Source organism: Fusarium redolens (genome assembly GCF_020744475.1).
Source record: "Fusarium redolens strain MPI-CAGE-AT-0023 chromosome Unknown BKA55scaffold_21, whole genome shotgun sequence".
Taxonomy (NCBI): domain Eukaryota; kingdom Fungi; phylum Ascomycota; class Sordariomycetes; order Hypocreales; family Nectriaceae; genus Fusarium; species Fusarium redolens.
In genome coordinates, this window is record NW_025763684.1 from 126,396 (window position 1) to 140,190 (window position 13,795).

The following is a 13,795-nucleotide window of genomic DNA, read 5'->3' on the forward strand; positions in this document are numbered from 1 at the left end:
TAAGTAGGAAAGCATTGGTAGATTGCAAGAATCTGTGCTCGAGTATATTAGGACTAATTTACAACTACCCTGACGCGACCAATGTTTGCGACCTGAGCATAAGGAGTCTTTACATCTCCGTCACGGTTGGAAGTGACACGGACAGCGGCAAAATACGTCCCCCGCTTCTGGTACGCTCGAGAAACCGTCACATCCAAGATAGCTTTGCCACCCGCAAAGTCCTTGCCAAAAGTTCCAGTCCCTTTAAAGTTTCCAGTTCCTTCAAGGTCCCACTCGACCGAAGTGATAGAGCCAGTGTCCGTGGGGACCTCGATATGGGCCTTGAAGGACACGGTTTTTTGAGCCAGAATGGTTATTTGTGTCTTGCCACTCACTGTCAAGTCCACAACGGGCTGAATGCCCTTACGACGGGCCGCAGTGGCAGGAACCTGGACCTGTCCATGGCTGACAGAGTATGATGTTCCGGTAGGTGGCTGTTTTCCTTTCTCGACCCAAGCACTTAGGTCCCTAAGATGCTGTTCGTAAGCGGGATGGTATGAGACGATCCGGGTCAGCTGATCTCGAGGTACCGGCTCCAGGTAGTGATCGGAATGGTCACTATAATACAGTCTGAAATTATCATCGAACCGATCGGCAAGGGTTTCCTTGACTTCTGATCTGTACCAATCGGCGTGCCACGGGAATGCATCAAAGTCCTTAAGCGTATCCATAACTATCACCTTGCCGGTGATATTACCAGTAAAGGTGCCCCCACCACTCGCGGCACGAGCAATGATAGGACCGATCAGTAAGTTACGCTGGGGGTACTTGGGCGTTCCATCGGCTTTGCGAAGATAATCATACCCATAGAACCCTGGCTGAGTAGGAACTTGGTATCTATGGTATACAGAGGCCGCTAGCCATGCCCGGTTGTTAACCTCGATCCGAGAACCCTTGGAAATCCTAGCAAGGACAGTTGCGTTCTGACCAGGGTCGATCTCAGCCGTCAAAGAACCCTTTGCAATCTGTATGGTGAACTGACCGAGAGCCGATTTGCCATCCACCGACTTGATAGTGGCCTGAAGCCCATAAGCCGGCGGGATTGAAGGAGTCTTGGCAAGAGTGATAGAGACAGGGACTCCCCCCGAACCAACATGGGCCGACTTTACGGTCGTGTTGAATTCGACCACAGCCTTGCGGTAAAAGTCACCGAGGTCGGACTTTTCAGTTCCAAGATATCCATCCTTTGTCCAAAAGTCATTGAGATAGGTCGGATCGAAGCGAACAATGTTGGGAAGGACTATAAGTCGGAATGTTCGCAGGAAATTTGTCCTGTTCCCAGCGAGGCCCTCCCAATCCTCGAATGCTTCGAATGCGAGGCCAAGCTCAGTGACCTCTGTAAGGACCTTCTTTCCAACTGAATTCAAGTGCCTAAGAGGGTCATTGTCCCCTCCAGGCCGGACCGAGTCTCGGATCTTCTCCTTTTGTGATTCTAGAACCAGACGTGCCATTGCACGTATGCAGAAATTGTTTGGGTTGGAGATAGCAATAGCCTGGACAAGAGGAATAGCACCTTGCCAGACGTCAAAGGTATTCTCTATAGCCCCAACGATAACCAAGGAGCCGCCGCTGGCGCCATAGATATAGGCATAAATCTTTCGATCAGACTGATAATACTCAGCAGCAATAGTTCGCGAAAGCTTGGCCACAGCAGCATCAGCACGATAGCCTCCACCTCCAGCTACATGGTTAGTATACCCGCCACTGTCGGCACCGAAGCCAATCTCGTGGTCTTCAGCAGTCGAGTTCTGCAGAGGGTAGACCAGCTGAAAAAACCTTCCATCCCACCCAGACTTTGGAAGGTAGATATTGAAATCGACATTGGTTTCACTGAAGTGCCCTGAGACCCTCCGGTGTGCGACGGGAGTAGCGAAGTCTTGCTCAGCGTCAATGATGACTGTGTTATAAGTGGAATCAACGCAGTCAGCCGTGACGTGGACGGCTCCATTGTTGGTGACACATGCAGGGCCCTTGGCTACGATAGGAGACGTTATAGCCTCGACAGTGGCAGCAAAGGCAGTGGTGGCACAAAAGCATGACCTTGGTTCCATGTGAGCTTATGCATTAAGATAAAGTGTAAGAACTTACTTACCAGACTTGCCTTGCAGTGAATGGGAACATTGTTGCAAGATAACTAGGGTGGACCGATAAAGGTCTCGCCAAGGGTAGAGCTGGTGGCAATGGAGCGTATGATTCAAACGAGATGAGCTTCCTTTCCAATGGAGCTTCCAAGCCTTTATATTATTATTTGACGTGTGTTCCCTCCATCAAGACCAGGGTCACTCTTCTAAGCTTACAATAAAGGCATGAGATTCTCACTACTGATCCCTACCGCTCTACGTGCAACCATTTCGATGCTGTCCTAAACCAAGCTCAGCTTATTCTCCTTTTATTCATGGTAAAATATGAAAGGATCATGGTCTAGACCTAGCTTGAGGGCAAATGATGTGAATTGATATGTGCGAATGGACGGAATAAGCTAGTAACAGCAATCATGGGGTAATCTGGGGCAACAAGGGTATATTGCCTGATCATTAAGGTTAAATTATATCTAAACGGACGCCCCTGCTTTGTTAAGAGGCCAACGCAAAGTTTAACTCTAGGTAGCTAGTCACATCCCGTCATCCCCCACAATCATGATGCGGGGCATGCTAGCGTAATCCACTACAGTGCGGAGCCAAGGCTTTTAACTCTACGTCCTGTAGTCAGACCGCAGGCATCGATGTCCCCGTAATGTGAGGTTGGTCCGAAAGATCCGGGGCAAACCACACTCGGTCTTGATTAGACCGACACTTAGACGTCAGATGACTTTGTTCAAGGGGACGAAATGTTGCTAGCCAACTGGCTATTCCTTTTAGGAACACTAAAGCAGCATCTCGCTACAAAGTGATACCGAGAGGAAGCGGATCATTGCAAATAGACTCATGATCGAGACAAGTATTAGTCATTTCCACGGACTCCTGCGAGGCTAGTAGACTACCCTTGACCATTACAGAGCGCTTTGGCTTGCCATATAGGGCACGCGGAGTTTCCACTGTGTGTTGCTGTCAAATTATGCCTGATTGAGTTCCACCCTGCATCTCCCAAGTCACCTAGCACCCCGCACATCACGGAGTGGTGGAGAACACAGTCCAGTCTATGCTTAGAAAACGTCTTTCAGTAACTCAGTTGATTGAGGAGGGTTTTTGACGAGATACAGCCACTAGCCTGCCTAAGCATCATCTGCCTACAGGGATGATTGTAAATGAGCCTGCGACACGCGTGCAGCATACGTCCTGATAATTCCATCTAATACTGTAATCTTCTTTTCTGAGTTGGTAGGCGACAGCGTTCGGGTAACTGCTCGGCCTGCAGTTGTTTCCAATGGAACGGCCCACGTAGAATCTTTTTCACGTTTGTAACATCAAGGGACCCGGCTGTACGGTTGTATCCACCACTCGGTACATCATTTCGGAAGAGTAATCCACCGAGAATAACCGTGGCGCAGAGCAGAGCGGTATTTAAACGCCGAGCTTGCACCGAATGCAATCCCTGAGCCAGCTTTCAACCTTCCTTCTACACAGTCAAGCCATTTTTCTACCTCTTTCAGCATACCAAAACCAATTTCGTCATGGTGTTGGTAGATGTCCAGGTCGCGAACGTTCATTTTCAGCACCACCAACCTCAGTACAGTCTTGGTCTGGATGATCCTAGACCAAGAATATCATGGACCTTGGTTACTGAGAACACCTTCATACAAACTGCGTATGAAATTGAAATTACTCAACATCCCCCAACGTCAACTACTCAAAATGATGTCGCCATCACTCAGAATCGGCAGACCTGTTTCAAAATAGAGTCGAGCTCTTCACAGTTGGTGCCGTGGCCCGACAAGGATTCTCTAAAACCCCGGCAAAGGATCTCTATACGTATAAGAGCCTTTGACGGCCAGAACGTTACCTCTTGGAGCCAGGGGACGTTCTACGAAACTGGACTGATGACGAGAGAGAACTGGGCTTGCCAAAGGATTAGCTCGACCCAGCTTGTCCAGGGAAGCAGCTCGTCTCAGCGAGAGCAACTGCTTTGTAAAGCTTTCGGAACCAGGTCCTGCCCAATCACTAGGGCAAGATTATACGTCGTGGTCCAAGGTGTTTATGAAGCAGAGCTGAACGGCCATCGCGTCGGTGATGACTTCTTAGCCCCTGGATGGACAGTTTACGATAATCGTATCCGGTACCAGACATACGACGTAGCTGACCTACTCAAATCCTCTGGTCAGAACTGCCTTGGCTTTCGTCTTGCTGATGGTTGGTTCTGCGGACGCCTTGGTTTCTTTGGCGGCCGACAACACCGATGGGGTCCTTTTTCTACTTTGATGGCACAGCTTGAGATAACATACGAAGATGGAACGGTAGAGTCGGTAATTTCAGACTCGAGCTGGTACTCGATACCGGGACCTGCAACCAAAGCCGAGCTGTATGACGGAGAAAAGTACGACGCCAACCTCGCAATCCGACATTGGTCTAGTGCGAGCCACTCGGCTGATGCAGGTTGGGAATCAGTTACTGTACTTGATCCTTTGCCTGCATCTGTTGGATTTGTTTCCGGTTGCTCGGAACCTGTTCGCCGAGTAGAAACCATCCGTCCTGTTAAACTCATAACCACGCCCTCGAACAAGACAGTCGTTGATTTTGGCCAGAATCTTGTCGGATATGTACGGATCAAGGGAATCAAGCGGCCAAAACACCACAAGATTGAGCTTCGTCATGCCGAGGTTCTTGAACATGGTGAACTTGGCCTTCGACCCCTCCGCTTTTGCGAAGCGACTGATGTGTATATTTGTGACGACGACGCATCTGCTCATTCGTGGGAGCCCAAGTTCACTTTTCATGGCTTTCGGTACTGTCAGATCGATGGTATGGCAGATGACAGTACTCTTCTCGATTCAGTCGAGGCTGTTGTGTGCCATACTGACATGCGACCCGTGGGAGACTTCTCATGTTCCAATGAGAACATCAACAAGCTCTTCAGCAATGCACGCTGGAGTACGAAAGGAAACTTTCTTTCCATCCCTGCAGATTGTCCACAGAGAGATGAGCGTCTGGGGTGGACTGGAGACATTGCCCAATTTGCTCCTGCTGCGGTTCAGCTATTTGACTGTCACGGCTTCTTGAAAGACTGGATGGTGGACGTGAGATATGATCAAGACTCCCGAAAAGGTGTCCCAGCATATGTCACGCCAAATATGTTTGGTGAGGAGGTTGGAATCTGGAGCCTCCCGCTGCCTGTCGCGATTTGGCACGATGTGGTCGTCTTGGTACCGTGGGCTCTCTACATGGCGTCTGGTGACATGCAGATCCTCAGTGACAACTATGACAGTATGAAGAGGTGGATCGAATCTATACCGCGGGATGATAAAGGCCAGAGGAGGTTATGGGCCAGGGACTCATTTCAACTGGGTGTAAGTGATGCCATGACTGGATTCTGTCAGTGGCTGCTTGTTATCTAACACTTTATAGGATTGGCTAGACCCAACGGCACCACCAGAACAGCCAATGGACGGGTCTACAGACCCCATTCTAGTGGCAGATGCGTTTCTCACTCGTTCATTAGATTTGATGGTTCGTGTTGCGACTGCACTGAACAAGCAACAAGATGCTCGATACTATGCTCTAGCGGCAGTCGACTGCCGTCAAGAGTTCCTGGAAGAATACGTGTCACCAAGAGGCCGCATCAGCTCAGACTCTCAGACAGCTTATTCTTTGGCAATATGCTTCGAGCTGGTGTCAGATGATCAACTATCTTATGCAGGGCAGCGTCTAGCTACCATCATGAGGAGAAACCAGTTCAAGATTGGGACAGGCTTTGCGGGAACGCCATTCTTATGCGAGGCTCTTATCCGTACTGGGCATGTGCAAGTAGCGTACGCTGTACTACTCTGCCAAGAATGTCCCTCATGGCTATACACTGTTAAGTCAGGTGCAACAACCATGTGGGAGCGTTGGGATAGCATGCTACCCAATGGCGACATAAACCCCGGTGAAATGACATCCTTCAATCACTATTGCTTCGGCTCCGTGATAACGTTTTTATATGAGCGTCTAGGGGGCCTGAAATGTCTTAAACCAGGTTGGACAAGAATCCAGTTTGCACCACAGCCCGGTGGTGATATACAATTTGCGAATGCGTATCAAAAGACACCTTATGGGTTGGCGTCTATAGAGTGGAGGGTGGAGGAGGGCAAGTTCTTTATGGAGATTGTTGTTCCAGTTATGACAGAAGCCGAAGTTGTTTTGCCAGATGGTAAAGACGAAGTAAGGATCGTTAAGGCTGGGAAATGGTCCTTTTCTTGCGAGCTTTACGCTCAAGATTGGCCTGTTCTAGCGATTCAAGCTTTTCCAGATGTAGGTCCTACATCTGAGCCCAAGGCAGCCCCTTGAGAGATTTCAATGAGCAGATGCAGATTTAGCCCCGCGAGTGGTATTAAAAGCTTTGAAATATACCATTTCAACACTTGATACTTGAAAGAAGTGTAATGTTGTTGTGTTTAGTAGAAAACAATCAGGTAAGACTAGATTTACCCCTGCACCTTCTCGGCCTGTTATTCCGCGAGTCGAGAGACGTGGCCGAAAACGGAGGAAGAAACCACCCAGCTGTTGGAGTCTGGCATGCACGGTTGACTCAGGCGAGCTTAGTGCAATGTGGTGGCGCCCTAGGTAGGACGGCTCAACCAATTGCATGATTTTCGTCTTGGCCCTTGCCGTCGCCATGGAGTGTGGCTAAGCACCCTGTCCAATCGCCTGTTTTACGGATACTAAGAAGCGGCCCACGCATAATCTAAATTCTCATAAACAGAATGAGAAATGAGTTAGCGTGCTTTCGATTCTGCCACAAGCTGAGGCTATTGGGTTGATTTGCCATGACCAAAGCATTCAGACTATTTCATTGTTAGATCGTGCAAATTGAAAGACGGCTGTTGGCAGACAAACAATAACCTCTCAGCATTTCAGGCCAACAAAGGTATGTCAGATGTTGGCGGCGACTCTTGGGGTAGAGCTTAGCAGTAGTGGCGTGAATTTAGTGTCAGCTCGCGTCTTCTCCGCGCTCAAGGCACACTGGCGTAGCCGTAGGCAGCAGCCTCTTGAGCCTGGTTGGTGGGATCTGGCTAACTGCTTTCTACTGCTGTGTCAGCTTACAATGTGACATCTAAATAGGAAAGTTTTAGCACAGGGATATCTCGACTACTGAATCCAGGTTTAAGTCGGCTTAGTGATGTGCCGAGTTTTTAACGCTGCTAATAACGAACGCTTGCTTTTCGGGTGGTTGTCACAGATCAGACCGAGCAGAGAAAAGTCATTAGTAATTTAGGAGATCATATGACTCTTTGGGCCACCCAGGGCTTGTGGGATACTCAAATATGCATAAGACCAGTCAAGAAAGTAAAAATGACTAATCGATTGGCAACAAGCGATTAAAGCACATGTTGTAGAGCTCCATAAGCCTTGAGTGGCCTAAATAGATACGAAATACTTTTTAGGCTAAATGCAGTTTAACAGTGGACATGTAGAGCAGCACAGCAACCCTACTTTTCCCTTTAAAAACGCAGTGTCTCTATCTATCTATCTAATCCGGCCTACTTACATCCAAAGTCTCAGTTCCATTGTGGCATCATTTAAAATGCCTCTTGTTACCAACCCCATCCTTCCTGGGTTTAACCCGGATCCCTCTATTCTTCGGGTTAAGGATGATTATTATATTGCCACGTCAACCTTTGAATGGTACCCCGGTGTTCAGATACACCATTCTAAGGATCTTGTGAATTGGAACCTAGTGTGTCGGCCTTTGAATCGTGCAAGTCTTCTTGATATGCGTGGGATACCTGATAGTTGTGGAGTCTGGGCTCCATGCTTATCCCATGATGGATCGAAGTTCTATCTTGTTTATACAAGCACCAGACGACTTCACGGATCTTTCAAAGATACTCCCAACTACATCACATGCGCCGACGATATCCAAGGACCGTGGAGTGAGCCAGTATACGTCAACTCCTCAGGTTTTGACCCTTCTTTATTCCATGATAATGAAAACTGCACGAAATGGTTCGTCAATATGCTGTGGGACCACCGCAACCGACCTCTTCTATTTGCAGGTATTTGCTTGCAGCAGTACGATCCTGATCTGGGAAAGCTGGTGGGACCTAGGAAGAACATCTGGCAAGGAACGAGTTTAGGGTATGTAGAGGGTCCACACATGTACAAACGCAACGGATGGTACTACATACTGGCTGCTGAGGGTGGAACTGGATGGCTTCACGCATGTTCCATGGCAAGGTCTCGATCAATCTGGGGTCCTTACGAGAATCATCCAGAGAACCATATCCTGACTTCAAAGGACGACCCGTTGGTGGCATTACAAAAGGCTGGTCATGGAGATATCGTGGGTACGCCCGACGGTCGAACTTATCTGGTGCATCTTACCGGCCGGCCCACGGGACAAGAACGTCGATGTGTCCTTGGTCGTGAGACAGCCATACAAGAGGCATACTGGGCCGATGATGACTGGTTATACGTGAAGGATGGTCCAATTCCCAGTTTACACGTTAACTTGCTGGCGGCTCGCGACGATGCGAATTACTGGGCTGAGCAACGATATGCTTTTGAGAGTAATCTCCCGTCCGATTTTCAGTGGCTCCGAACGCCCAAGCCGAACCGTATCTTCAAGGTGGACAATGGACTCGTGTTATATGGTCGCGAGTCGATTGGTTCCTGGTTTGAGCAGGCTCTTGTAGCGCGTCGACAGTGTCATTTCTCATTCGATGCCGAGACAGTAATTGAGTTCTATCCAGAAGATGAGCGTCAGTACGCAGGGCTTACTGCATACTACAACCGGTATAGCTTCTACTACCTTACTGTCACTGCACACTCGGATGGAGAGAGGGAACTTCTCTTGATGAAGGTTTCCGCACCAAACAAAGAAGCATCACTGGATAGTCATACTATTGAGCCTATTTCGATTCCTAAACAAGGTGGAGTAAAGTTGGCCATGTCAGTACGCGGAGACAAACTACGCTTCTTTTACGCCATGGAAGATGAGGAACTCAAGCAGATGGGGCCGGTGCTGGATGCATCAACGCTTTCGGATGAATGTGCTCAGGACTGGGGAGACTCCCCTTTCACTGGTGCATTTGTCGGGATGGCCTGTTCGGATCTGAACGGATTAGCACGAGAGGCCCGGTTCGATTACTTTGTTTACCGTCCTGTCAGAGATCAATCGGATCGATATGGAGATTTCAAGGCTAGGGGCAGGATCGAATAATTGTATTTAGTGGAAGCCGGCACAAATGTCTTGACACCTGAGCAGGCCGTATTACACGGTGTGGGATATTTACACCCTGGGGCATGGATACTTGCTGTATAGAACGTGACATTGCTTTGAGAATTACAATACATGCCAACAGCTACAAGCTTACATCTAAGACATAATTTGATGTTTATAGCCTTGGTCACTTAACTAGTACTGAGAATATCGAGGCGCAGCTGCGGGCTAAATATTCGGAGTGCACATCTTAGGATCATTACGAGGGATGGTATTTAGGACAAGATTAGATTCTGAACAAATTATATGGAGGTGATGAGGCATTGAGAGCATATACATCAAGCTCAACCGGGCTCTTACTGGCTGCAGCAATCCAAGGCTCTTCAGGGTCAATTGTGACAAGTACAAAGTTTTTTTTGACCAAGTCAATCGTGGAGATGGTCTTGCCAGACGAGGTGGTATTCTCGATATAAGAATGGAGGAACCTGCATCCAGGAACTGCTGTAGGGAGAGCGGGATCGTCTCCATTTCGAGGGGGTTGGAACCCTAGCTCAATTGACACGTCCGGGGCCTCTGGGGCGGGGGGCTGCTGTAGGACAATTCGGTTTTGGGAGCGGTTGTAGGCCTAGTTATCAGTAAACTTATCAATGGGTTGTCATTCGATGTTATATGTTGCAAGCAGTGAGTGCGAGGATTTTCCGGGCAAGACTTATGCTAACTTCCAGTCAAGGTTATCTGCATCCTACGGGAATGAGAGTTAGTACCGTATTTCAAACGGGGACAAAGTAACTGACATCTATTTCAGTGTTCACCCAAGCCTCCAGTTGGTGGCATAGTATGGGCAGAGCATCCAGCAAGGAAAACTTGACCGCCCTTGCTCTCAAACCGACCAGCGGTGTACGCCGCCATAGTCCAACAATTAATTGACACGATCTCAGGGGTGACTTTGTCAAGGGTCAAACCAGACAGTTGATAGAAGTATTGATTAACGTCATCCACAGTGACAGATCCCGGTTCAAAAGTGGCATTGGACCCGACATTATTGACCATAATGAAGCCCTGCTTTTCCTCGTTTTCTAGTCGGAAACCTTCACCAATATCTTTATTTGCCACATAGACAACTTGATGAAACATTTCCTTGCCGATGAACAGACTCAATTCTGACTTGAAGCTGATATCGAGACTATTTAGAAGAATACTTGGTCCCTCTCAGCTGATACCTAGTACTACAGTCCCAAATCAACTCTAGTAGAGTTGATTTTATTGACCCACTTTAAACCTAGTAGAGTTGATTATTGCCAGGGTGTAGAGTTGATTTAACGCTGTCCTATATACAGGAGTAGTAGTGCTGATCAGAACAGGGGTTTGTCAGGGGTTTGCCACAGAACGCGACACGTCCTTTCGCGTAAAGTGCTATAGGGGGGTAATATCATACTACTAGACAGTCTCGTTGTTGATCAAAGCACTATCATTATTCAGATCTTACTACTAGTCACCGAGTCACTATGACAGCTTCAAACTTGCAATCTGAACCATGCAGTGCAATTTATCCCTACGTTCTTCTCTCCACATACCGTCTTCTCGTGTGCCAGGTTTGTGCGTTCGCCTCTGTAGCCGATGAGGTTGCTACGCATTTAAGAACACGACATCGCGATATACAGTCAGAGCGTCGACAGGAGCTGGTAGAGAAGATAAAACAGGTCCCGAATATTCTCCACAGTCGGGACGACCTACGTCACTATTTACAGTACCCAACGGATACAATTCAACCCATCCCGTATCTTGCGCCGCCAAAACCAGACGGTTTGAAATGTCGTGCTTGCGGCCATATTGTCCGTCGCGTCCAAAAGATACAAAAACATTGCACTGAAAAGCATCAATGGATGAACCCACGAGGCAGGGGAAGACCAGCACCGAATTACCCCGTATCCGCTTACGAGCTACCATGGGAGGAACATGTCGCATGTCAACGATTCTTTCCTTCTCGTGAAGGTAGCAAATGGTTCCAGGTCAACATGCGGATAAAGGAACAGGCGAACAGACCAGGAGCAAAACCTAGTGCCAAGAAACCACAAGGAACGCTCCAGGCCCTAACATCTGAGGCATCTATCCATCTACAACAAGTCATAGAGCGGGACACTCAATATCGGGAAGCCTTAAGTCAGCCACGAGCAACCGTTAATGACGCAGGCACCAATACATTCCCTGCTATAAGCTTGTGGCTAGATAGGACACAATGGCCGTCGATCTATCGAGGTTCCCGTCGAGATGTTCTATGAGCATTAACCAGATTACCTAACCGTCACTCTCTTGACAACGACTATATTGTGGGACAGGACACCTTGGACGGTGCGCAGGACCTTATAAGTCCACGAAAGGATGAACAGAAGGTTTCATTCATTATGAAAGCACTTGACTCTGTGATAAACCGTTGTGAGGATACGGTTCGCGCTACTAGTCACAATCTTCTCTGCTGGCTGCTTAGCTTAAGACTCCAGAGCCGTCGGGAGTTTGGTTTTAAGCTTGTTGTAGAGAGGAGTAGCGAGATTAGATACCGAAGGACTCAGAAGTAATTCTTGGCTTTTATCCTGCAAATCTACCGAATGCCGGATGACTCTCGTCGAGAAATGGTCAACGTGAAGATGAAGCCTGAGATTATTACCCAGTTAGATCGCATTTGGGAGCATAGCATTTGGAACTACTTTGACCTGGCGAAGGGGACTTGGCCAGTCGTGGAGAGGCAGGGAAGTCCCCTGGCAGGAACATGTTCTAGTCTCATAGGCGGCCAATTCATCAGTGGTTCTCTTAATAATCGACCTTGCCAGGGGTCAGATGCGGAAGACGGTACCGAGGACGGTGAGACAGATGACGAGAACGTTGAGGCTTGGGAGCTTGATGATGACGAAGATGACGAGGATGGCGAGAGCGATTATGACAATTCTGGACATTACAACGGCTTTAATGAGTATACGGCTGGAATTCACCAGGATATATCCTCAGGGATATCAGGTGATTCTGCTGCATCTGCATTTGACCAATTCCTTGAACTTTTGTTTCAGCTTTATGTTACGCTCAGTACTGAAAGTTATCTCGATGGGCAACCAAGCTCTATACTGCTTATATATTTCAGCGGCATCCTTGGATTTTCCTCAGACTGTCAGAGATTCCAACTCGCTCAACAGTACTGCTCAAAGCTGTCAGCAATGATTTATATACAGCGTATATTATTCCTGGAGCGAGCATTGCCTCTACGTGAATATAGGTCTATCGGTATCCCACAACGGCCAGACGCTGGGCAATTCGAGTGCTTTAATCAAGTCCGAGCCAAGTATATGGTTCTGGGTTCACAATACCCGTTGGCAGAGCTGATAAGCCTTCGAGATTTCGGACGCAACATTGCACGAACTGAACCACCATCTATGCTTTTCCACTGGAGTAACGATAGTGAGACGGTATCTCATGCCACTTTTCAAATAACAATGAATAACTTCCGCAAGCTTGCGGACCATTTTATTACACAGGCAGAAGCGCTGTGCGATCAATTGATGTTTGGTGTACATCCACACGTCGACTTGTCAAAGATCAAAGACGATATCTCTAGTTCAGAAAGTGGTTACAGCTTTATCAGCTGCCCTGGAAACGGTCTTGAGTCAGCATTCCTGGAGCTATTAGTCAGTGCCTATACTGCAGGCAAAAACAGACTAGCTAAAGACGGAGTTTGGAAGTGGCATGCTGTAACAGCGTATTTAACACAAGTCAGGAAGATGGAGGAGCAGCTTGCTGGTGGTCTTTATACTGCATGTGGCCAGACACCACGAGTCAGGGAACTCTTCAGCCTCGAGTACGAGAATGGCCTGAATACAACTTGTGGGGTACATGTTTGGGGTGGCTATATGGCATACATCATCTGCCATCATAAAGCAAAGCGACTGACGAACCGCGAATTCTATGTGGTGCGATTCCTTCCGGTCAGACTGGGTCACGTTCTGTTCAAGTACCTTGTCTATATTCGACGAGTTGCTGATCTACTACGCCGCGAGCAGCTCGGTGCCGATAAGAGAGGTCAGCAATGCTTACAGACACGCTTACTGTTCCATCACAACGGGAGGTCTTGGCCCACATCTCACATGACAGACGTTGTTACGAAGGCGACTTTAGAAGTATGGCGACAAAAGATTAATGTACGGACATATCGCCAGCTGGCCATAGCAGTTACCGAGAAACATGTTCGCGAGGTGTATACCCCGTTCAACAGGCATGACGACTGCAGTGATGGTGCTGATACCAACGCCATATTCGCTTGGCAGAGTGGGCATCGGCCACTCCAGCGTGGGATCACATATGGACTAGATGGAGCGTACCCATCTAGACTTCAGCCATCACTTCTACGATGCTATGAGTGGGCTTCGGTCCGTTGGCATGAGTTTCTGCGCCAGTCAAGTAAGAGCCTGCCTTTTAAACC

The 13,795-nt window shown here is 48.2% G+C and overlaps 8 protein-coding genes across 8 annotated transcripts; 6 read left to right on the forward strand and 2 right to left on the reverse strand.

Annotated features, from left to right (window-relative positions):
* Nucleotides 1-53: 53 nt before the first annotated feature.
* Nucleotides 54-2,160, reverse strand: BKA55DRAFT_598545 (uncharacterized protein; the record flags this gene model as incomplete). The annotated part of the gene is made up of 2 exons (XM_046196255.1): nt 54-2,079; nt 2,132-2,160. 2 exons carry the CDS (start codon nt 2,158-2,160, stop codon nt 54-56), a joined length of 2,055 nt encoding a protein of 684 aa, XP_046043355.1.
* Nucleotides 2,161-3,649: 1,489 nt separating this feature from the next.
* On the forward strand, nt 3,650-6,458 carry BKA55DRAFT_544985 (bacterial alpha-L-rhamnosidase domain-containing protein; the record flags this gene model as incomplete). Its single annotated transcript, XM_046190770.1, has 2 exons — nt 3,650-5,479; nt 5,538-6,458. 2 exons carry the CDS (start codon nt 3,650-3,652, stop codon nt 6,456-6,458), a joined length of 2,751 nt encoding a protein of 916 aa, XP_046043356.1.
* Nucleotides 6,459-7,695: 1,237 nt separating this feature from the next.
* Nucleotides 7,696-9,333, forward strand: BKA55DRAFT_696148 (family 43 glycoside hydrolase; the record flags this gene model as incomplete). The annotated part of the gene is made up of 1 exon (XM_046200236.1): nt 7,696-9,333. The coding sequence occupies one exon, from the start codon at nt 7,696-7,698 to the stop codon at nt 9,331-9,333; it is 1,638 nt and encodes a 545-aa protein (XP_046043357.1).
* Nucleotides 9,334-10,134: 801 nt separating this feature from the next.
* On the reverse strand, nt 10,135-10,467 carry BKA55DRAFT_544987 (uncharacterized protein; the record flags this gene model as incomplete). Its single annotated transcript, XM_046190771.1, has 1 exon — nt 10,135-10,467. The coding sequence occupies one exon, from the start codon at nt 10,465-10,467 to the stop codon at nt 10,135-10,137; it is 333 nt and encodes a 110-aa protein (XP_046043358.1).
* A 371-nt stretch (nt 10,468-10,838) lies between these two features.
* BKA55DRAFT_544988 (uncharacterized protein) lies at nt 10,839-11,612 on the forward strand (the record flags this gene model as incomplete). Its single annotated transcript, XM_046190772.1, has 1 exon — nt 10,839-11,612. The coding sequence occupies one exon, from the start codon at nt 10,839-10,841 to the stop codon at nt 11,610-11,612; it is 774 nt and encodes a 257-aa protein (XP_046043359.1).
* A 230-nt stretch (nt 11,613-11,842) lies between these two features.
* BKA55DRAFT_582044 (uncharacterized protein) lies at nt 11,843-12,143 on the forward strand (the record flags this gene model as incomplete). The annotated part of the gene is made up of 1 exon (XM_046194087.1): nt 11,843-12,143. A coding segment is annotated over exon 1 (207 nt), but the record flags the coding sequence as incomplete, so codon positions are not given.
* Nucleotides 12,144-12,362: 219 nt separating this feature from the next.
* Nucleotides 12,363-12,761, forward strand: BKA55DRAFT_478551 (uncharacterized protein; the record flags this gene model as incomplete). The annotated part of the gene is made up of 1 exon (XM_046186181.1): nt 12,363-12,761. A coding segment is annotated over one exon (399 nt), but the record flags the coding sequence as incomplete, so codon positions are not given.
* A 51-nt stretch (nt 12,762-12,812) lies between these two features.
* Nucleotides 12,813-13,683, forward strand: BKA55DRAFT_598548 (uncharacterized protein; the record flags this gene model as incomplete). The annotated part of the gene is made up of 2 exons (XM_046196256.1): nt 12,813-13,570; nt 13,641-13,683. The coding sequence occupies 2 exons, from the start codon at nt 12,813-12,815 to the stop codon at nt 13,681-13,683; spliced, it is 801 nt and encodes a 266-aa protein (XP_046043362.1).
* Between the last annotated feature and the right edge of the window lie 112 nt (nt 13,684-13,795).